The 21,498-nt window shown below is 37.5% G+C and overlaps 3 protein-coding genes and 1 pseudogene across 8 annotated transcripts; 3 read left to right on the top strand and 1 right to left on the bottom strand.

Annotated features, from left to right (window-relative positions):
* The first annotated feature begins 2,420 nt into the window (after positions 1–2,420).
* Positions 2,421–6,354, top strand: LOC103336511 (F-box protein SKP2A). Of its 6 annotated transcripts, none has more exons than XM_008239553.2 (5): positions 2,421–2,573; positions 3,128–3,467; positions 4,732–5,080; positions 5,158–5,299; positions 5,769–6,354. In XM_008239553.2, exons 2-5 carry the CDS (start codon positions 3,193–3,195, stop codon positions 6,140–6,142), a joined length of 1,140 nt encoding a protein of 379 aa, XP_008237775.2. In that variant the 5' UTR covers positions 2,421–2,573; positions 3,128–3,192; the 3' UTR covers positions 6,143–6,354. The 6 variants fall into 6 exon arrangements, with proteins under 6 accessions (XP_008237775.2, XP_088911392.1, XP_008237778.2 ...); XM_089055266.1 differs by having other exon boundaries at positions 2,438–2,573; positions 3,160–3,467; XM_008239556.2 differs by having other exon boundaries at positions 2,466–2,573; positions 3,118–3,467.
* Positions 6,355–13,818: 7,464 nt separating this feature from the next.
* Positions 13,819–16,270, top strand: LOC107881390 (uncharacterized; annotated as a pseudogene).
* A 1,635-nt stretch (positions 16,271–17,905) lies between these two features.
* LOC103336520 (acyltransferase GLAUCE-like) lies at positions 17,906–19,204 on the top strand. The gene is made up of 3 exons (XM_089055015.1): positions 17,906–18,394; positions 18,452–18,910; positions 19,001–19,204. Exons 1-3 carry the CDS (start codon positions 17,906–17,908, stop codon positions 19,202–19,204), a joined length of 1,152 nt encoding a protein of 383 aa, XP_088911141.1.
* A 248-nt stretch (positions 19,205–19,452) lies between these two features.
* Positions 19,453–21,018, bottom strand: LOC103336462 (uncharacterized). The gene is made up of 5 exons (XM_089055016.1): positions 20,860–21,018; positions 20,665–20,745; positions 20,457–20,534; positions 20,020–20,139; positions 19,453–19,852 (listed from the first exon to the last, which is right to left on the bottom strand). Exons 1-5 carry the CDS (start codon positions 21,016–21,018, stop codon positions 19,676–19,678), a joined length of 615 nt encoding a protein of 204 aa, XP_088911142.1. The 3' UTR covers positions 19,453–19,675.
* Between the last annotated feature and the right edge of the window lie 480 nt (positions 21,019–21,498).

A 21,498-nucleotide genomic window follows, 5' to 3' on the forward strand; every position in this document is an offset into this window, starting at 1 on the left:
GAGAGAGAAGGAATCAACAAGCCCAGGGAAAGGAGAAAAAAAAAAGGGGAGGAGAGAGAAGAGAGAGGGACACAAGTGGCAGAGAGTCTATAATTGAACTCTATAATTATTTTCAACTGGGTAAAATTATTTGGACACCCAATTTTTTTTACACCCTAGCCCAATTTCTTGTACACTAGAGCCTAGTTTTATAGCAATGGATGCTAATTGTTTTTACATGTATTAATTGTTTTTTTTTTTTCAAAATGCATTTGATTCTTTTTTTTTCTTTTCTTATTTGATGGATGCAATATCAATTTTGCTATTTATATTATTTAATCATCATATCAATGTGCCATACACATATTTTAGTTTTTGGAAAGTTCTTGTATTATAGCCGTATTGTATCATGTAACGTGCAAGTTCCACCTACTTGACTTTTAAATCCTGAATCCACCACTAATAGTACATAGGTCTCATTATTATCGAGTTTGATATCCCTGCATATAGATTATAGTAGTTTAAACTATTGTTTATATAAAGAAAAAAAAAAAAAACGTATTCGTTTATTTGTATTGGGAAAAAGTGTTTCTAATGCCTTGCTTTCCATTTGTATGCTTCGAAATAGAAAAGAAACAATTTTTTCATGTGTATGGCGTTCAATATGAGCCACCATTAGTGATTTAAGATGAAGATCATCTGGGCCCATAAAGATTAACATGGCTTAAAAGCCTAATTTAAAGAAAAAAGGCAGACTCCATCAAGACACGTAACATTCTTCACGTACTAAAAGAAATCATTTTTACTTTTGATAACTTATATGTTCCACAAAATAAATATATTTTTGTATGTAGATGTAGTAAGGGATCACATAATGGGGATAAACTTTCTTATACTTTATTATATATACCCATTATTCTATATCGCTTTCATCACGTGACTATCTGATTATAGGGATACATATATTTGATTTCATTATACTTTAATCCTCTTTTTCTTTTTTTTTGGGAACTTTAATCCTCTTTTTCTTTGATTTCATCGCTACTTTCACCTGTCCCTCCTTTCTAGTCTTGAGACAAATTCATATTATTCAAATTCATCTACCTCGATTTTGACCTTATGAATATCAATGTATATATAATTAATTATTAAAACTCGTGCATCTATGAAGGGATGAATACAATGAGACTGAATATTTGAATGAGGTGTAACAATCAAGGTATAAAGTATATTAATGTGTTTTAGGAATATTATAATTTTTTATATAGTAAATTACAAATATTCTAAGTTTTATATATAATTTATATTAATTGTTTCGTGATGACATGAATGGTCGAATTCTAATGAAATATGATTCTGGCTCCGGCTTTGTACTTATATAACAAGATAATTGTATGTATACTAAGTGAAATATTCTTTTATGAGATAGTTTGATATATGGATTTTTGTAGAAATGTCATATGAACTTATACATCAGTTTCAATTTGTTATCTTGAAGAAAAATTTAAGCATTTTGAAAACTTAAGGTGACATTTTGCTTAAATTTTTCTTTAAGGTGACAAATTGAAACTGATGTATAAGTTCAGGTGACATTTCTACAATTATCCCTTTGAATATATTATCATAATTATTTATACCAACATAAATTGATTAGGAAATATTTTTTTTGCATGTTAATACATGTGATATGGGAGCGGAAAAATTGAACCTAAAATCTCATATGTACAATATGAGTAAATACTTTTAATCATTTTAGCTATAAGTTTCTTGCATCGTATATATTTTTAGTCCGTAAAAATATAAGTTGTGACATTTGGCGAGTAAATTTACATCTTTGTCCTAAACTTACCTTTTTATCTTTGGGTGTAGTGAGATGTAAAGGAATATTATTGGATATGAATGAATAATGAGCAATGATAAAAAGGATAAATAGCAAAGGGGCACTTGTGGTGAAAAGAAGGTACCATCAAAGCATGTAAAATCATTCATGGGTGGTATTGCTTTTGAGTGCGGTTTCGGTTATACGCAAATGGAACCTTCTAGTTCTTCTCCAAGTCTTGGAAAACTCTGTCCTTTCATTTCTCATATATTCTTTCTTTGTCACATTTCTTTTCTTTTCTTAAAGGCTTAAAGAAAAATTATATATGAAAATTTTCAGTATAAAATTTTTCCCGTTTAAAATTTCTTTGTCACAAATTTTTTTTTAATGGTGATTTCTCCACTCCTTTTTTTTCCTTCATAAAGACTTAAATGGGGTTTTGAGTTTGACCCAAAAAAAAAAAGCCGTAAATGGGTCATCCTCTCTTTCTCTACAGAGTTCTGATCAGATCAAATAAATCAGGACCGCAGATTGTGGGTCCCACTTTTCTGGTCCCACCATCATAACAAATCAGTATTCATGGTGTATTGCCACGTGGCACCATACACGTCTTCAATTCTCTGCCTAGACGCTTCTCCTCTTCTCCTTTTTGTACTTATTAAAAGGTCTCTCTCTTTCTCTCTCTATTTTTCTGTTTCTCTGCTTCACGAAATCATCAAACCGAGACGAAAACAAAACAAGCCCACATACTGTTTTGATCAAGAACCTTATTCAGGTATATGATCAAGGCATGAACTTTCTCTGTTTTTCAAAGAATTTTTGTAAGTTGCTCTGTTTTGTTGTAAGTACTTGTTCCTGATGAGTTCAATTTTTCAGTATCTGTTTTTCTAAATTGAACAATCTGGTGTCATTTTGCAGAGCTATTATCTTGATTTCCTCTAAAGTTGCACCTTTTGTGTTCTAAGTTCAAATATAATATTTTGTGCTTCAAATTTATGTTCTTTGAAGTTGAGGTTCCATATTTCATTTCATCATCACTGTCAAGCTTTTTCCTTTTTTCTAATTTGATTTTGAGCTTGCTGCATATTTCAATGTTCTTATAAGCAAGCTAATGGGTTTATTTATATTTACAAAGTAACAATGGCTTTTTAATTTGAACATGATTTACTCTGCTATTTCTGTTACATGATTCTCTGCAAGTTTCTGAGGTGTTGACACATGGGTTTGTGTTGGTACTCTATTTTCTTGTCGTTTTTCCACACCTTTGTTTTCTCTGTATCCGAATTTGTACTGACTTATCCATGTTTCTCTCTCTTGAGCTGGTGGCAGAAACGAGGAGCTTTTCTTTTATATTGTGATAGGCGGTGGGTTTTGGGCTGAGATTAGATTCTGAAATGGTAGGAAAAGAAAACTTCAAGACTGAAGACTTGAACTTGTGCTTTGAGAAACTCATGATGTTTGGTGGTGGTAGTGCTGGTGCTATTGCTCTTGGTTGTGGAAAAGTGAAAATGGAAGGAAGGGCTATTACTGATTGGAAGGATATTCCCATGGAGCTCCTGTTGCAAATCCTTGGACTTGTCGATGATCAGACGGTGATCATGGCTTCTGGAGTCTGTCGTGGCTGGAGAGATGCTGTTTGCTTAGGCCTTACTCGTCTCTCCCTTTCATGGTATATGCTTTGCCCTCTGTGCATCTTTTTCCGCTGTTGCTGTTGTTGTTGTTGTTGTTGTTGTTGTTGTTGTTGTGGCATCAAAACTAGTTGAAATATTCTGTTTGATGATACAAATAACGAAACAAATATGTTGACATAATGTGTGTGTAAATATTGCCCTGTCCTCTTTGATAAACCATCCTCTGTTCTTGTGTAATCCCTTTTGGCAGTTTTGTTACTCTTTAGAACACGATATGATTCCTCCAATGGTTTTTATTAATCAAAATGCATCTTAAAAATTGTATTTCTGTAAGGGTATTATAAGAAATGATGTCAATTTGCAAGAGCGTATATAGGGTTATGTGAAAATGATGCTTCAAGTGTTCCAGATCAGACTAATTGTATTGCTTGCCCATGCTGTCTAGTTGTAAGATTACGTCTAGATTCTCTTCCTGGAGTTGGTAAAATTCTATTTTGTTTCCCTGCGTAAGGCTCTTTTCATCTCAGCTAATTATTTGAAGTTATTTGGAGTTCATTTTTTCTCCCAAGACAGTTATATCCTGATTTTAAGTTGGCCTCCTATGTTAGAATTGAGATATATTTATCTTCCTCAATATTTGAAAGTCAATGCTCTCTCTTGTTTGTGACATAATGCCTGTAATCTTTATGAGAGGAATTTCATCATGAATATCTTGTGGAAATAGATTTAATTGGAAGGAAAAGATGTTGATAAGGGTTGCTGCATTATGTTTATACAGTCAGTTTAAGCTGGATTTTGTTAGTATTGCGCATACAATCTCAATGTGAAATCATGGGGTAATTTGAGATCCACGTTGTTACCAACTGTGTGCGACTTAGTTAGTTGTTGGTACTTCATGTCGCTGGTTATCATTAGTCTATTTATTTTCAGTTTATTTCTTCCCTCTCCCCTTACCCTTGCCAACCCAACACAAAAGGAGAGAATGTAAGTACATTGATGATGCTCAACTAACAGAGTTGAAAGCTTGCTAAGGTGAATCAAAGACGGCTGAGAAAGGAACTAAAGATCCTTTGGAAATTTGGAATATCAAAAGTGTAAGACTATGCTTTTGGGTACAGGGAACTTAAAATTTTCCCAGATGCCAAATCCTTTCTCTGTTGTTTCCAGAAAGTAAATGAGTGACGTGAAAGGATTCTAGAGATTTTCTATGACTTGATTTAAGCTTTGTGCATTGATTTAGAAAGAAAAAAAAGGTTCTGAATGCCAATTTAATCATAACTAGCTTGTCAATTATCTTTTCAGGTGCACCAAGAACATGAACAACTTGGTCCTATCTCTTGCTCCTAAGTTTACAAGATTGCAGACTCTAATTCTACGTCAAGATAAACCCCAACTTGAGGATAATGCTGTTGAGAGCATTGCAAACTTCTGTCATGATCTGCAGGTCCTGGACCTCAGCAAAAGCTTCAAGCTCAGTGACCGCTCCCTGTATGCCTTAGCTCATGGGTGCCCTAATCTTACAAAACTCAACATTAGTGGGTGTACGGCCTTCAGTGACAGTGCTCTTGAGTATCTGGCTAGCTTTTGCCAAAAATTGAAAGTTCTGAATCTTTGTGGATGTGTCAGAACTGCGTCAGACAGGGCATTGCTGGTAAAGATAAGATATTGATTTTTTTTTTCCATGTCTTAGCTAAGATAGTTCTATTAATACTGTAAAATCATGTGCAGGCTATTGGTCGTTATTGCAGTCAGTTGCAGTGTCTGAATCTTGGTTGGTGTGAGGATGTAAGTGATGTTGGAGTTATGAGCTTGGCATATGGATGCCCTGATCTCAGAACCGTTGATTTGTGTGGCTGTCTCCAAATAACAGGTATTTTGGTTACAGTACCTGTTCCTTGTTACAGTTGGTTTTGGCAGTCATATTTCTCAAATATCGTATTTGCACATGTATGTACTAATAGGTGCATTGCAAAGGAGTCAATGCTGCTATTATCAAGTTGCTTAGTATTGGGTGTGCTGTTTCAGAGTTGGCAATCACTATCCATCATTAACCTTATAGTAGCGATTTAGCATTGTCTTCAGTAAAATGCCTAATGACTTAATGAAAATTTTTATTAGATGCTTAGGCTAACCTTTCATGTCCTTTTCTTTTTATGCTTTCCATTTTCTACCAATTGAAATAATTAACCCATATCCATCTTGATGAAAGAATGCACCGAAAATAGTACTGAACTGAAAGAGAGCCCTTACAATTGGAACATGAGGAATTGAACAGAAAATGTAGTTTACCTGGTTTATGGATAGTGATCATCTCTGATGCCTTTATTCTTTCATTGCAGATGACAGTGTGATTGCTTTGGCAAACAGGTGCCCTCATCTGAGATCCCTTGGCCTCTATTACTGTCAGAACATTACAGACAGAGCAATGTATTCTTTGGCCCAGAGTTTAGTTAGGAACAAGCCTGCAGCAGTGTGGGAATCTAGGAAACCCAAGAATGATGAGGAAGGGCTCAGGACTCTTAACATCAGCCAATGCACGGCACTAACCCCTTCTGCTGTTCAGGCGGTGTGCGACTCATTTCCCGCACTTCATACCTGCTCTGGAAGGCATTCCCTCATTATGAGCGGCTGTTTGAACTTGACATCCGTGCATTGTGCCTGTGCTGTCCAAGCACACCGCACGGCTAGCGCCTTTCCTCATTCAGCTCATTGAGTAGAGGAACGAGGATTAGGGTAACAAATTAAAGTGTGTGGAAGGGCCGAGAACCCAAAGCCACAGTATATATGTTTGTGTTGTGATGTAAATGGGCAATGGCCTGGAACTACGGACTTTAAGTATCTGACTTATGTTATCAGCTTTTGAATTATGACTTTTGCAGGATTTTGACTGCTGGAAAGCAAACTTAATTTTGTTCATTTTAACAAGCATTTTGGTCTCCCCATCCCCCGAACCCGATCCGAAAATATATATGTCTATATTTAAATAAATAAATAATTATAATATTTATATTTAATCCCAAGTTAACCTTCCTATCCTATTTCTTCTTAATTTTCTTTGGAATTTCATATTGATGTGATTTTGAATAGTTGAGCTTGAACTTTATAATTAATTTGGATGTGTTGAATGATAATTTAATATGAAACTTAATGTTAAAATGTATGATAAATATTTTTTATGCAAAAAAAAATCGGGGATTTGGAGCGAGTATGGGGATGGTCCTGTTCCTCCCCTCGGTCGGGAACGGGGACGGGGATTCCTCGAAATCTATTAAACGGGGATGAGTTTGGAGACAAGGGCGGAAATGGAGAGTGGGGACAGGGATGATATTGTTATACACAGTCCCTATCCAGCTTGAGCAACTGATTTGATAAGGACCTCCTTATCAGCTTGTAGAGAATGGATTGTTTCCATCCGCTTAACTTATGCAACAACTTCTCCTTCACAAACTGCAACACCTCTTTCTTAGACCTCCCCCACATTGTAGGAAGACCCAAGTATTTACCTGGGTCATCTGCCATAGTCATACCAAGAATGGCACGCAACTCTGTGCGGATACTTGCAGGTGTATTGGGACTAAAGAAAAGACTTGATTTCCCGAAGTTGATTTGCTGACCAGACGCACGACAGTAACCGTCAAGCAACAGTCGCATATTATGACAGTTCTGAGTATTAGCCCTGATAAAAAAGAGGTCATCATCGCCAAAAAGAAGGTGAGAGAGAATAGATCATCTTCTTCCAAACTTTAGACCTTGCAAATAATTAGCATCACATGCTTTTTTAATCATGAGGGAGATGACCTCACTCACAATAAAAAAACAAGTACGATGATAGTGGATCTCCTTGTCGGATGCCCCTCGTTAGTGTAAAAGTGTCACCTTGCACCCTATTCAAGACCAACGAGAATTGCACAGTTCGAACCAAATTCATCACCAAAACCCATCTCGAGCATGACCGATTCCAGGAAGTGCCACCCCACTCTATCATAAGCCTTGTTCATATTAAGTTTGATGCCCAAATTGTACATTTTTGTTGTCTTTCGCAGCTTTAAAATGTGGAAAGCTTCATGGGCGATTAAAAGATTCTCTTGAATTTGACGGTTTGGGACAAAAGCACTATGAGCTGGAGAGATGATCTGTGGCAAAAAAACCTTCAATCTATTTGCCATAACTTTATATACAATCTTGAAAGAGAAATTACATAGGCTAAGTGGGCGAAAATGAGAAACTCCCTCAGGGTTTGGAATTTTGGGAATTAAGACAAGGTTTGTAATATTCAAAGCACCAAGACTCTGATTATTTAGGAAGAAATCCTTTGTGATGCCTTTGACTTCATCATAAATATTTGTGAAAGAAAATTCCCTAATACCCATATAGACCTGGAGCCTTTAAGCCTCCCATCTTCATTGCAGCCTCCTTTATCTCTTCCATAGTAATCGCCTGCAATAAGTTATCATTGGTAGTTTGGGAGATCACACTGTCAACACAATCAAGAATATCACCATTAATGGATTGAGCCTCAGAAGTGAACAAGTTCTTGAAATGCTCTTCAAACACACCTCTCCTCCCCCCCCTGACAGCTTTCTTACCCACATGCCAACGCCCATCATCGCCCTTAATTGTAAGGATACAATTCTGTCGTCTACGAGCAAGTATAGATTGGTGGAAGATAGCAGTATTGGCATCCCTCTTTGAAAGCCACTTTATCATGGACCGTTGATGCCAATATTATTCCTCTCTTGCCCCGATTTCGGTTATCTCCTGAGTGATGTGCCTTATCTCTGCATGATTCTCATCCCACCTTAATTGTTTTTCATTGAGCTCAGCGTGTAGGGCCTACATTCTCTTCTTATTGTTCGAGAACTTTTCTCTGCTCCATTTTTGAAGGAGGGTAGTGTAATGTTGAAGTTTAGCTTTCCATTTATGTATCCACGGACCATGAACTTGCTTTTCCCGACCTTTTTCAATAATCTGTTTAGCCTCCACCTCATTGGCCCAATAAGCTTCGAACTTGAACTGCCTTCTATGATTTTTGTGATACATGGTTATCTCCAAGACCAGTGGATTGTGATTCGAACCGATGGGCTTTTCTTCTTCTTTTCTTTTGGATGTTGATTGTGATTAAATAGGGAAAGAAAGAGGTCTAACTGTTTCTACAAGAATGGTGACACAACACCATGCCATGTAAACAGCAACCCTTATATGATGGCTTTTGGCATAGCAAATTATCTTCTCTAAAATTCCAAACTTTCAGTTATGGTGGCTCTCTATTGTTGCTGCAGTTATGTCCTTCACTTTACTCCTCAACTGCCAAAGTTGCATGTAAAAACTAATAGCAACATATACGTTTTATACTGCTAAATTGATGATTTTACATCTTAGTTTTTAGGATTAAATTGGTTTTGGTAAAGTTGACTCATGATTTAAATTTTTTTCTTGGATATGCATTGGAATTGTGACACAAATCCAAAATATTTGGAGGAGCTCCCAAGCACTTGGTGACAAAGCTTTTACCTACTCATGCTCTTTGAATCTCAGAGCTAGTGCTTTCTTAGCTATAGGATATGAATACCATTATTAACATTGCTATAACATTTCTTATGTGCAATTGCATACATTTTATGCAATTTTTGACCCCATGTATAGAATTACCAATAATGTGTATGTTTAAAGCAGTTTTTGACCCCTATATGCAATTACTGATAATGTGGAGTAGTCGACTCGAATGCTCTCATCCTCTGTGAGAGTTTTATTTTGTTCTTATCTTACGTTTCCTTGATACAAATATTAATTTACAAATTTTCAAAGAAAAGTATAGTATTTTTAGTAATTTTTATTTGTTCCATAATTTTTTAAAATTTCATAATTATCAAATTGACCTCCTCATGATTCTTAACATTTTAAGCTAAAACCAACCTTGGCACACTACTCTAATCCTTGAACTAGTAGTTCTCATCATACGAGTTGTCCATGAGGTTAATCAGCTCGTTCCTTAGGTAAATTGCGCAACGTAAGGGGTATTTTACTCCGAAAATGTAAGGTGTTCGTTCGATGAGTAAAACATATCGTTGGATTGGTAAAGAGGGTTTCTTTATCAATTTACTCTAGGAACGATCACGTTTACTCAACAGACAAACCCCTTACGTTCACGGGATAAAATACCCCGCTCATTGAGTAATTTACCTAAGGAACGAGGCAATTTACCTCATGAAAGACAAAGAGGTAAATAGCCTCATTCGTTAGGTAAATTACTCAACAAGTCTGCAAATGAACACAAAAAATAAAAAGCGGCTCTCTAGCGAAATAGGAAATTTGGCGATCTTTGCATATTGTATAAGAGTGTGAGCCAATGAGTTTTCTAGTAAAAAAAGAAAAAAAGTAAAAAACCAAAAGAAGGGCTAAATGCAATTGCATACTGTAAACAAAAATTGCAAACAGACGCTACAAAATTGCATACAAGTTTATGCAATTGCATATTGTAAAATGAGAATTGCACACAGGCACTACGACCCAACTAACTAACTTTTTCAAACAAATGGGCTATTTGTTCACGCGAACACAGAGGTTGCGTTTGTTGAGTAAAGTTGCCCGACTAACTTACTTTTTCAAACAAACAGGTTATTTGTTCACGCAAACGCAGGGGTTGCGTTCGTTGAGTAAAGTTGCCCGTTCCCCCAAAAAATAGGCCCAACTAACTTATGTTTTCAAACAAACGAGCTATTTGTTCACGCGAACGACAGGGGTTGCGGTCGTTGAGTAAAGTTGCTCGTTCTCAGGAAAAATGGGCCCAACTAACATACTTTTTCAAACTCGTTCTTTGAGTAAAGTTGCCCGTTCCCCAGAAAAATGGATCAAACTAATTCACTTTTTCAAACAAACGGGCTATTTATTCATGCGAATGCAGGAGTTGCGCTCGTTGAGTAAAGTTGCCCGTTCCCCGGAAAAATAGACCTAACTAACTAACTTTTTCAAACAAATGGGCTATTTGTTCACGCGGATGCAAGAGTGCGTTCATTCAGTGGAGTTGCCCGCTCCCCGGTAAAATGGGCTAAACTACCATAGTTTTTCAAACAAACAAGCTAGTTGTTCACTCGAACGTAGTGGTTGCGTTTGTTGAGTAAAGTTGCCCGTTTTCCGGGAAAATGGACCAAACTAACTCACTTTTTAAACAAACGGGCTATTTGTTCACACGAACACAAGAGTTTGCATTCGTTGAGTTAAAGTTGTTTGTTCCCCGGGCCAAGTAAAATACTTTATTAAACAAACGCACTATTTTTTTCACGTGAACGCAAGGGTTGTGTTCGTTGAGTATGTTGCAGCTTGGCCAATGCTATTTCAATAGCCCCTTTCTAGTGTGTATGAACTTCATAAGTGGGCTGTAAATATAACAAAAGGCAATCGAACTTTAATTATACTTGAGCATGGATGAAAAAGAAGTTATCCAAAAACCATAGTATTGTAATACTATTTCCCATGTCCTGTAAATAATATTCTCAGACATAACAAGATTTTTACTAAAGACCGTACAATAAAAGGTCATCTAGATTCTTGAAATATTTGTTGCATTCAAGAGGGTAAGAAATAGGGACAACACCACATGTATAGAAATTAAAATATAACTCGTACTGTACGATCTTAAAATGTCACATTATACAGCAAAGAACAATTAATTCACATTACCAATTTAACAGCAGCGCCGCCTCGTTTTTTTCTCAAAGTTGAATGGGAACACATGAAGAACAAAAAAATTAGACTTTAAGGCTTCAAGATTCCTTCCAAGCTACAAACAGATTAATAGTAATTAATGGATATATGAAATTGGAAAACCAAACGAAATAACCTTGATTCCCCATTGCAGAATTGCCTTTTCAATTGGTGGACCATAAATCTCTATATCACCACCAGTCTACACACACACACACACACACACACACACACACACACACAAAGCAATAATGGCAAATGCTATTGAGTGTAACCCTTTTTCGTGCATATTCTACTAGACAAATCTTACTAAAGAAACACAAACACTTTAAGCATACCTCGGGCACATAAATACTGCCATTTGTATTCAATGCGATGCCTTCACTAAGCAAAGTTGATAGCATTGCCAGAGAAGTTAGAGTTATTGTCAGAGATATCAATCTTCCTCCCACCAGCAAAAGCCTCAACCACAGTCCTCTATGCTCAAAAAAGAATATCAGTCATTAGCAGTCCTTGCCTAGACCACTAGCATCTTGGCCCTATCTCTGCAAAATAAAAAGAAATTTCCCAGAAGTCCCATAACACTTTGTTTTGCTCACATCCATTAGCGTTTTGCTTACAACCAAACAAATTGACTAAACTCAATTTTTTTTTTTTTAAATTAGGGCAACACTTTGTCTGGGTTGGAACCTCAAACTAGCTTTCATCCACTTGGTAACAACTCGCCAACTTCATCGTCATAAATCAACAAGGAAATAGACAACCTTTATTCTGTCATATTCTAACCTAACTCCCTCCACCCAAAATGAATGAAGAACAAAAGGCAAAAAATAAAGTTCATTGTAAGTTATAAACCACTTGGTTCAAAGTTAAGGTTCTAGTCTTGTCATTGCATATAGGTGTGGCAGAGCCCATGGTTTCACATGCAAATAGCCTTCGTACCTACATTTATAATTCTATCGTACTCATTTAATTATATGCTTAAACATAAAGTACTCATTTAATTACATGCTTAATCATAAAGTACTCATTTAATTACATGCTTAATCATAAAGTACTCATTTAATTATATGCTTAATCATAAAGTACTCATTTAATTATATGCTTAATCATAAAGTACTCATATAACCAAGTAGTTATTGACATACTGCTGTTGAAACAATTTTAGTGGCTCCATGTATGGAATCTCCAAAGTTAGTCTCTTTGGCCTTAATGTGAGCAGTTCCTTTTGCATTTTTTGTTTGGCTAGTTAAGTATCTATACAAATTATATTTTGTAATTGTAAATCAACTATCATGTCATAGAGAAGGGGTCACTAGTGAAGATCAGAATTTACCTGAGCAAAAGAAAACCCATGACATGAACAACTACTTTGAGTCCAATAATAGAAATGATATTGGCCACCTCATTTAAACGCACCTATTCATAGTCATATATGGTTCAGCACAACATGTCATGCAATAAAAGAGATTTTTTTTCAATATAATAGTTCGTTAAAGCTGACCTGCAAAGGGGTTTCTTCACCAATGTCATCCGAAATACGAGCCATGAGTAATCCCCGATCGGTATTAACCGCAACATTGGTTACTTGAAGAAACAGTAATAACAAAACAATGAATGTTCTATTTCCACATTACATGTTATGCAAATAAAAACAAGCCTTTCAAAAATGAAGAATTAGCAAGCAGACAAGGAATTTTAGATAAGCTCTTGACTGACTCTAGAAAAACTAAGTACCGGACATTGAAGATGAAAGATAAGAAATAATACACATATATAACCCACACATCATGAAAAGATCAAAACATCCTTTAATAGCCTAGACATGACTCCATAGCTTTCAAGAGAGTACACTTCAGGAAAGAAGGAAGAATAGTTGCAGGTAGAGATGACGGTAAAGAGAGAGCTCAGAATCTTTACCAGCATACTACCATAGCCAGCTGCTACTTTGCACCCAGACATTAGAAATGGTTGTTGGAAGTCCTTACAAACCTTCAAAGAATCTAATACGACAACCTCACACCATCACAAGTACTGGGGGAAAACAATCCAACATGGGGATCGTTTGACTAGCCCGCAGGGTTTCGACTTTCTACCCTGCGTCTAGAGATGAGCTATCCAACTGGGAGACTACCACTCTACAGCACACACGCAGGAAAATCCAACACCATTTGAGGCCAAACCAAACCAAACCATGTCCCACGCACGCAGACTGCCCGTCCGTGCTTACGGCACACCTGATCAAAGGTGCTCGAATCTTTACCACACATCGGACAGTCCAACACTATGTGTGGTAAAGTAACAATAACCAGTATCCAAGTGAGCCAACACACCGGAAAATTCAATGCCATGTGTGGGTAAAGTAAATCATATAAATGTGTCCGGGTTCTTTACCACATGCCGAAACATCCAATGCTATGTGTAGTAAAGTAACCAATATCAAATGTGTCCGATTTCTTTGCCACACACCAGGAAATCCAACATCATGTGTAGTAAAGTAATTAGTAATCAGTATCCACGTGTAGTAATGTATCATGGCCCACTACATGTCTACGAACTCATGAGAGTGAGCTCTATGCAATAGTGCCACTCATTTCCCCAAAATCCTACATAGAGGCGTGCAAGAGCCCTTTTATAGTTAAGATGTAATATTATTTTTTTATTTTTTTAATATGACCATTATTTTCTATGTACGTTATTGTTATTGATTTGGACGAGCCTGTATCTCAAGGAAATTTCATAGAGAAGTTTAAGAAAGTGGCAGAGTCTATGGCTCAACGTCTTAAGGAACATCTTGTGAATGTAGCCCACAGTGAAACTGACTTCGATGGAAGTGGTATTAAGAGACTGTTGTCCAACAAGTTTGAATTAGACAAGGTCTGTCTCATAAAGATGCCTTCTCTTTTTGTTATTGGCCATTTGCATACTTAATCATGGGTGAATTCATACATTTTTAGTATGTGTTTTTATTTTCTGCCTAGAGTGCCATACATATTGAATTCCCTTATATTTCAATCTATTGTGAAATGCAGTCGCTGAATGCAGCTATTGAAAACGTGCCAAAAGACCATAGTGAGAAACTGTCCAAGGAATATTTGCGTGTGGCGCTGGATGTGGTGGCTCCAACGGCTGGTCTGTCATAAGTTGGTGTGGTTAAGTAGGTGCTTTGTTAATTACCTCTGTTATAATGAACTCAAACAACCTATTCAGCAAATATTAGTAACTTATGCTTGTCCAAGCGAGTGACTAATTCAAGATGTCCCATGACTTACAGATGGACAAGGTTGTGCAGGATGCGTTCTGTTGATCCTTTTTTCCGTCTTCTCATCTTTTCACCAACCACAGGGGTCAGTTCTAATCTGAGGAACGAGGAGGAATTGTTGGATCAACACCAATGCCCCGATCGGATGGTGTTTCTTGGCTCGCGGAGAGTTCCTTCAATTTCTGAATAAAATTGAAAGTTGAATCAGTTTGTCGGAGAGCGGATGGGCCCAATCGAGCCCCTAGTTGTCAACTTATTCTTAGTACTGATCCTTCTGCTTGCTTAGGCGTGCCACTATTGGGTATATCACCAGCCCAATAGATCTGGTATGAAAGTGGATGATTAATGTTGAAGGAGCTTGCGCCTTTTTTCTGAACTTCTTACCAAGCCATCGTGCTCCGGGCCGGGTGTGTGGGGAGAGGGATGGTACTGGCCTGGGTTGATTCTTTTCTATGCCTCGGTTAAGAGGACTTCAATATTCTTTCCTTCGTGAATATCGCCTTGACAAGTACGAGCAATACATGAATAGGCAGTAAACTAAGACCAAGTTCGTGGTTAGCAAAAACCATGCCTGGGTTCTATTAACCTGTTTAATATTTTTCTCATTCTCGAATTGGATTAAAAGTTGATTCGGGCCCAGAGGTGCAATTTCGGGCCCAACTCAACTTCTTATACTTTTCTTTTACTGTTTCTTTCAGGCCCCTATCCCCCATCGGGCCCGAATGTTGGTTTTTCTAGACTTTTCGAAGGATAAAGGGCGGGAATTCAATTTTATGTATTAAAATTGTCCATAATCCGTTTTCAGATGATTAATGTGAAATTTATCTATATAGATCATTCTGCAACTTATATTCACTTTGAGCTTTAAACTAAATAATAGAAGATTCTTCAATAATTCACCAATTATCTTCGAACCCAGATTACAAAGTAAAGAAAAAGACATCGGAGATTTCTCGATCCAGTTAAACGATTACATGAATTGAAACGAAATACTTTTTAAAAGAAAAATCATACCATGGATATGGCAGAGCTACAAGAGATAAGTGCAGGAGTTGTCAACTGGTTATCTAGAAAAAGTAGGCAGATTGTTTTCTTGAAAGTGTTTTTTAAGACGTTGCGTCTGGTTTTGGAGAGAGAGTCCCCTCATTCTGAGGCATACCCTTATTATTTATAGAGGTGGATAAACTTGTAATGATGGAAACTGTGACAAGACCTTTGGCTTGTGGTTCAACGTCAGCTGCTAGTTCGTTGATCTTAACCAGTTCATAGAGGGAATGATGGAGGATTTCTGGCAAGAACCGTTGGTTTCCCTTGTGGTGCCTTCTTGATTTGACTTTTTTGTACTTGAAAACCCGGCTGGCAATTTTGACCTTCTCTGGTTTTAAGGGCTTCAGTACGACTTGTTTTCTTGCTAGGCGAGCAAGAGGTCAAGTAATCATTAAATGCGATAATCCCCTTCGGCCTCCCACGTGGGCTTAGAAAACATGCTTATCAATCTTTTAACTTGTAGCGTGAGATGGAGGTTTTGACTTTCCTGACTTGGGTCTTTTTATTGATTCATTCAAAAAGGCCTAGTTGGGAAAAGGATTGTTTTTCAGAAAAACCAAAATGCTAATGGGCCTGGCCTTATTTTAAAATATCTTTTTAAAACTTGAGACCATTTTTGGCCCGTCTACCAAATTGGGTACAAACACGTTCAACTTGGTGAATGAAGATAATGGAAAGCTGCTCAACGAAGACGAGTTCGAGAAGGTATTGACTGAAATCCTGGGGAGCGTCATGTTGCACTTGGAGGGAATTCCTATCTCAGTTTGTTCAAATTCAGTTGTGCACGAGCCCCTTGCCTCTTCTTGTACACTATTGCAGCCATCTTCCTAGTTATAGAGCAATAGCTCTCGTGACTATATCGAGCGTAACAAAGATAAAACTGGCAGTAAAATTTTGATGAAGGAAAAGTTGACTACCACAAGTTTGTGTGTTGCTTAGTTAGAGATGGAGCCAAGATTTATCAATGTCCACTACTGTGTCTGTTGTGACTGATTTCTGTTTGATGCATTCAGGGTTTGATCTGAAATTGTTACTAGAGCAAATGGTACCAGGATTTGTCAAAATGTTACCCTACTTGATGCAATTGGTCTCTGCTGGATATAAAAGCACCTTGCCTTGAATATCATGTTTAGATGCAAGTCAAGATTGGGTTAATTAATTTCATCTTCGAGTCTATAAATTGCAGAGTAATACCATTTCTAGTACTTATCAGCCCCATCTATAGATTGAAAAGATGAAACCCAGCAATACTAATAGCTACAATATTAAAGAAGAATATAATGTTGACAGGGTACCGGTTGACAAAAATTTTGTCAAAATGAGCTCATATTGTGTTCTTTGCTCTTCAATTGGGCTCTTGCTTTCTTCTAGGAGCTCTCCCTTAGGTGTTTCACTTTCATGACAGTAGTTACTACAGCATTAACAAATTCATATGTATATGACCAGTCATATGAACGTTGGCTACTGCACTTACATGCATGTGAGCAGCAATACAATGATGATGATTATGTAACAGCAGGTAGAAAGAAAAAAAACTAGTTTGATGCAGAGGACTAGAAAAATGTAGAGGTTGTATAAACTTCTAGTGTCAATCTTACGGTCTGGTTGTATAAACAGGTTGGATTGAATGGTTAAAGCATTTTGTCAAACCCATGAAAAATTGCATTAGTATGTTTACTGTAGCAATTGTTCTTGCCCGATATTGCTAGAAATGAATGCGCTGGCTCATATCTGGATTCAGAAATTTGATGATTGGCATTTTGATAAGGTTTTTACCATCTAATTTGGATTTTGTAACTTATGTTCCACCACTTACATTTTCTTTTTGACTAAAGGTGAATCAGAAATCTGAAAACCTTCCTCCCAAAAATTGAAGTCAATGACCAGCTTGGTTGTGATTTTGTTTCTTGGGAATAACTCATAGTAGTTCTCAGACTATCGGGCTGTGCGACAACTGTGAATGTTTGCTGTAAAACAATTCCTAAATCTATTCCCTTCGATTCAAATGGGTATTGATGGTTGTTCTTTGAATTCAAGTAATGATGAAACAAGCCTAAAAAAAAAAATCAATGCACAACTAAAACCTAATATAACATGTGGGACCGAACCAAAACTGAATTAAACCAAAGCAAACTGATTATTTATTTGTTTTGATTTTCAATTTTAAGGTAAAACGGACCGAATTGGATCGTGCCCACCCTACTTACTGACACCCAATGGCGCGAGATGTAATTTATGCCAATTATGCATTCATCGTCTAGGACAGCCCATGGACTAGATTTTTCTAGGGCCCAAAATGATAAGAAAGCCACGTACGCACGCGTAAGATGCTTGTATGCCGGATAACATGAAAGTTGACTGCTTTCTTAGTAGCAGAGAGCCACGTTGTGCTTCATTTCATCCTTTAAAAAACCTCCATTCGATCAATTGAGAAACCTCACCTAGACCAGATATAAACCATTGACAATGGAGAATGTGAAACTAGTTGAGAAGGTTGTAATTGCAACAGAAAAACCGAAACAGCCCCGGAGACTTTTCTTATCAAACATAGACCTGGCCCTTGTTGTGTACCAAGAGACGGTTATCTTTTTTGATCCTCCAAGCAATGGGATGAGCTTCTCCGAGGCTTATCATAGCTTGTTTCGCACACTCGGTCCCTTGCTAGCTGAATATGATTTCTTAGCCGGGCGGCTTGTGCCAAGTTTGGAAGACAGCAATCGCTTTGAAATCGAATGCAACGGTGCAGGTGTTGTTGTTGCTGCAGCTAGGACAGATATCAAGCTGGATGAACTTGGTGAGCTTTTGGTACCCAAGAAAGAGTTCAGGAAGTTTGTTGCTTTCTTGCCACAAGAGGATGAGGAAATGGATCTCAAAGATAAGCCCCTTGTGTCGTTTCAGATCTGCTCTTATCGTCATTTCACTATTCAAATAAGTCCTTCTGATCAATCTTTGGCTGTGAAAAATAAACAAAAGTCCCAAATTGATCACAGTAATGTATGTTTGTTGTGACAGTTCACTCAGCTTGGGTGTGGAAGCCTAGTGTTTGCCTCCAGGTTCAATCATTGCGCAGTCGATGGGGTTGCAGTCCGGGAGTTTGAGGCAAATTTAGCAGCTCTAACTCTCGGTGGTAACTTAGTCATTCGACCAAATGCAGATCGAACAATGTTCAAAGCTCGAAACTCTCCAAACATCAGTTTCCCAAATTTTGAATACTCAAAAGCCACTGATAGAACTGGCATATTCACTGTCCGTGGCCTGAGTGGCACCAACATGAAACTATCCACAACTCTTAACCCAACGCGACTTATCTATTTGTCCCAAGATCGTATTGCCAGCTTGAAGAAGGCAGTCCTTAAAGATGGGAAGTTGAAGAGCTGCACTAGTTTTCAAGTTGTTGCAGCAATGACCTGGAAGGCAAGGAGCATTGCGGTTGATATGCCAGATGAAAAGACTTCGACTATTTTGATTCCAGTAGATGCTCGCAAATGAGTTGTGCCTCCAGCCCCACCTGGATTTGCTGGAAATGCATTGGTTCCTGCCTTTGCACATGCAACTGTGAAGGAGATTAAGGAGGAAGATGACTCTACCCTTGTAAGGAAGGTGCAAGAAGGGGTAGAGAGATTGGATGATGAGTATGTGAGGTCAGGGATAGATTGGTTAGAGGTGAATAAAGGGGTACCTTGTGAAGAAGATAGCTTCTCACTTGTGTCATGGTGGAAATTGGGGATAGAGCATGGTGAATTCTCCTGGGGAAAAGTTAAGTGAGCCACATCGGTTCTACTCAAGCCGGGCCTTGTCATGCTGCTGCCAGGACCGGAAGGAAAGGGAGGCCTCAGCATATGCCTGGAACTACCTGATGATCAAATGGAGTTGTTCTGCAGGTTGATGCTGGGCGAATAGTATACATGATAAGATGAATTCATCTGTTTCTATATTTATACTAATTCAGCACATGATAAGGCTGTATTAGATCAACTGTTTCATTCCTCAGCTTAATATTTCTTGAACAAATAGAATGCTAATTAGTACATAAATACAGAGGAAGGTAGGACAACTATGAGAAATTTTCATAAAGTAAAGTTCTTACAACAAGGCAGAAGACTCAGTATAAGATTTCTAACATGACATTCCTAGAGATTAATCAATAATTCATCAACGTTGCATACTTTAGCCACTTTTCCTCCCAAGTTTAAGACCCAATTCATTGAACCTTGTATCACAAGTTTCTCTTGCCCGCTATAGAAGGCCAAAGAACGGGTTTGTCAATGCACACTTCAGCTCAGAAGCAGCTGAGTTTAATGTTGCCATGTCAACCTTATTGTGAGGAAGATACAAAAACTCTCCCCCTTCAGTTGTCTCAAACCCACAGAGCTCAAGGAACTCAATTCCTCCAATCAAACTCCCAACTCTATCCTGCTCAATAAATTTCAATAAACATGAATGTAGACAATATATAACCGTTGTTAACTGTGTTTATTCTAAGCCTTTCTTTTCAAACCATCCCCAACAGAAAGAACACAAACATGCATGTGCACACACTAGGTTGGAAAACAGAAGAGATAAGTCAAAGCACAGCTTACCAAGAATAACGGATTACTGAGTCTGATCTTCCTGAATTTTTCTTCATTAGGATTCCTTGCAACATTTCCAACATATATCAGCAAGGTCTGGAAGGCTTGTCGCACTCTAGCATCGTCATCCTAGACCCACCAAAGAAAACCAATCGATAGGAAAATTTGCCTACTAAAAGCAACATTTCTGTGATCTCCTTTCTTTTTTGATAAGTAATGCATGGTACTAATGGGTATTGATGGTTGTTCTAGACCAATGTGTTATGAAACAAAACAGATTTTTGATATTTCAATAGCTATGAAGGCTCCTAATGATCTTTTTGGACTATTTTCTGTTATTCAAAGATGTAGCTCAAAAGGGCAACAAGGCAAGATTACTCTCTTTCTTGTAACAACCAGTTTGGGAACCTATTACTACATTGAAAAAGTGAATCAGAGCCATATACCTTGTGGTTGCGCCTCAAGGACCGTAAACATTCTCTCATACGTTCTGATTTTGCAACAGAACGGACTGGAAATGGATTCTGACATTTAAAGAGTAAGAAGAGAACATTCAGGATAACTTTATATTATGAAATTCCCTGCAAAAACTACGTTTTTCAATGAGATAAATGAAACTTTAAATCTATAGACACCAGTACAAAATATTGATACCTGTTCTATCCTCACTGCAGGTGTACGTTTCTCAGCTACAAGCTGTTCAGGTGGCAATCCAAGATTGACCCTTCTTTCTAACTGTAAAGACATGCATACAGTTTTAGGAGTAATTCAACACTTATGCCCTTTTGGGCATATGTCTAAAAGAAAAGTGGATTAGCATTATCTATGAATGATGCACAAGTTTCATACCGAAATCTTCTCAGCATAATCTTCTCTCTCCCTATCAGAAAGCTCACGAAAAACATTTGCCTCGATCAAAGTTGGCTCAGTAGCATCTTTATCATCAGCAAGTATGCCACACTCCAAAGCAATTGCTTTTGCAGTTTGAAGATTGTCGCCCGTAACCATGCGTACCTACATGTTTATCAAGTTGGAAGGTGATGCAGGCCAAGCCAAACTGAAATAGGCTAGAGACTGCAGTAGGAATACCAAAGGACCAACTGAACCTTTCCATGCAATAAAGATCACTAGAATATGGCCCTGTATATAAATATCGCCATGCTCTGGCTTTCTGGTACACGGTTTAGAAAGTACTCCAATTTCGCGTTGATGGTCATTGTGCAATATGAATGGGTACTTTCAGATTTTCTGTCAAAGATTAATTGCCTATTAAACTAAGAATCCACTGAGGCGATATTTTTGTTGAATCGAGTAAATAATTGTCGTCCCTGTTGTCAATTCAAAAGTAAACCTTCAATTGGATCAAAACTGCTCATATTGGAGAAGTTTTCTCCCACATTTTTATCTTTTAAATGTCCTTACTTCGTTGCATATTTTCCATCAATAGTCTTGATGACGAATGATATTTATGGATTCTTTAGTCATTAA

Source organism: Prunus mume, linkage group LG6, assembly GCF_029339155.1.
Source record: "Prunus mume cultivar Tortuosa linkage group LG6, ASM2933915v1, whole genome shotgun sequence".
NCBI lineage: Eukaryota > Viridiplantae > Streptophyta > Magnoliopsida > Rosales > Rosaceae > Prunus > Prunus mume.

Coding starts and splice junctions, on each gene's coding strand:
- LOC103336511 (XM_008239553.2), top strand. CDS start 3,193: ATGGTAGGAAAAGAAAACTTCAAGACTGAAGACTTGAACTTGTGCTTT. Junction 3,468..4,731: donor ACTCGTCTCTCCCTTTCATG/GTATATGCTTTG, acceptor TTATCTTTTCAG/GTGCACCAAGAACATGAACA. Junction 5,300..5,768: donor TGGCTGTCTCCAAATAACAG/GTATTTTGGTTA, acceptor CTTTCATTGCAG/ATGACAGTGTGATTGCTTTG.
- LOC103336520 (XM_089055015.1), top strand. CDS start 17,906: ATGGAGAATGTGAAACTAGTTGAGAAGGTTGTAATTGCAACAGAAAAA. Junction 18,395..18,451: donor CTTCTGATCAATCTTTGGCT/GTGAAAAATAAA, acceptor TTGTTGTGACAG/TTCACTCAGCTTGGGTGTGG. Junction 18,911..19,000: donor CTTCGACTATTTTGATTCCA/GTAGATGCTCGC, acceptor GCAACTGTGAAG/GAGATTAAGGAGGAAGATGA.
- LOC103336462 (XM_089055016.1), bottom strand. CDS start 21,018: ATGGTTACGGGCGACAATCTTCAAACTGCAAAAGCAATTGCTTTGGAG. Junction 20,746..20,859: donor ATTATGCTGAGAAGATTTCG/GTATGAAACTTG, acceptor ATGTCTTTACAG/TTAGAAAGAAGGGTCAATCT. Junction 20,535..20,664: donor CTGCAGTGAGGATAGAACAG/GTATCAATATTT, acceptor TTTAAATGTCAG/AATCCATTTCCAGTCCGTTC.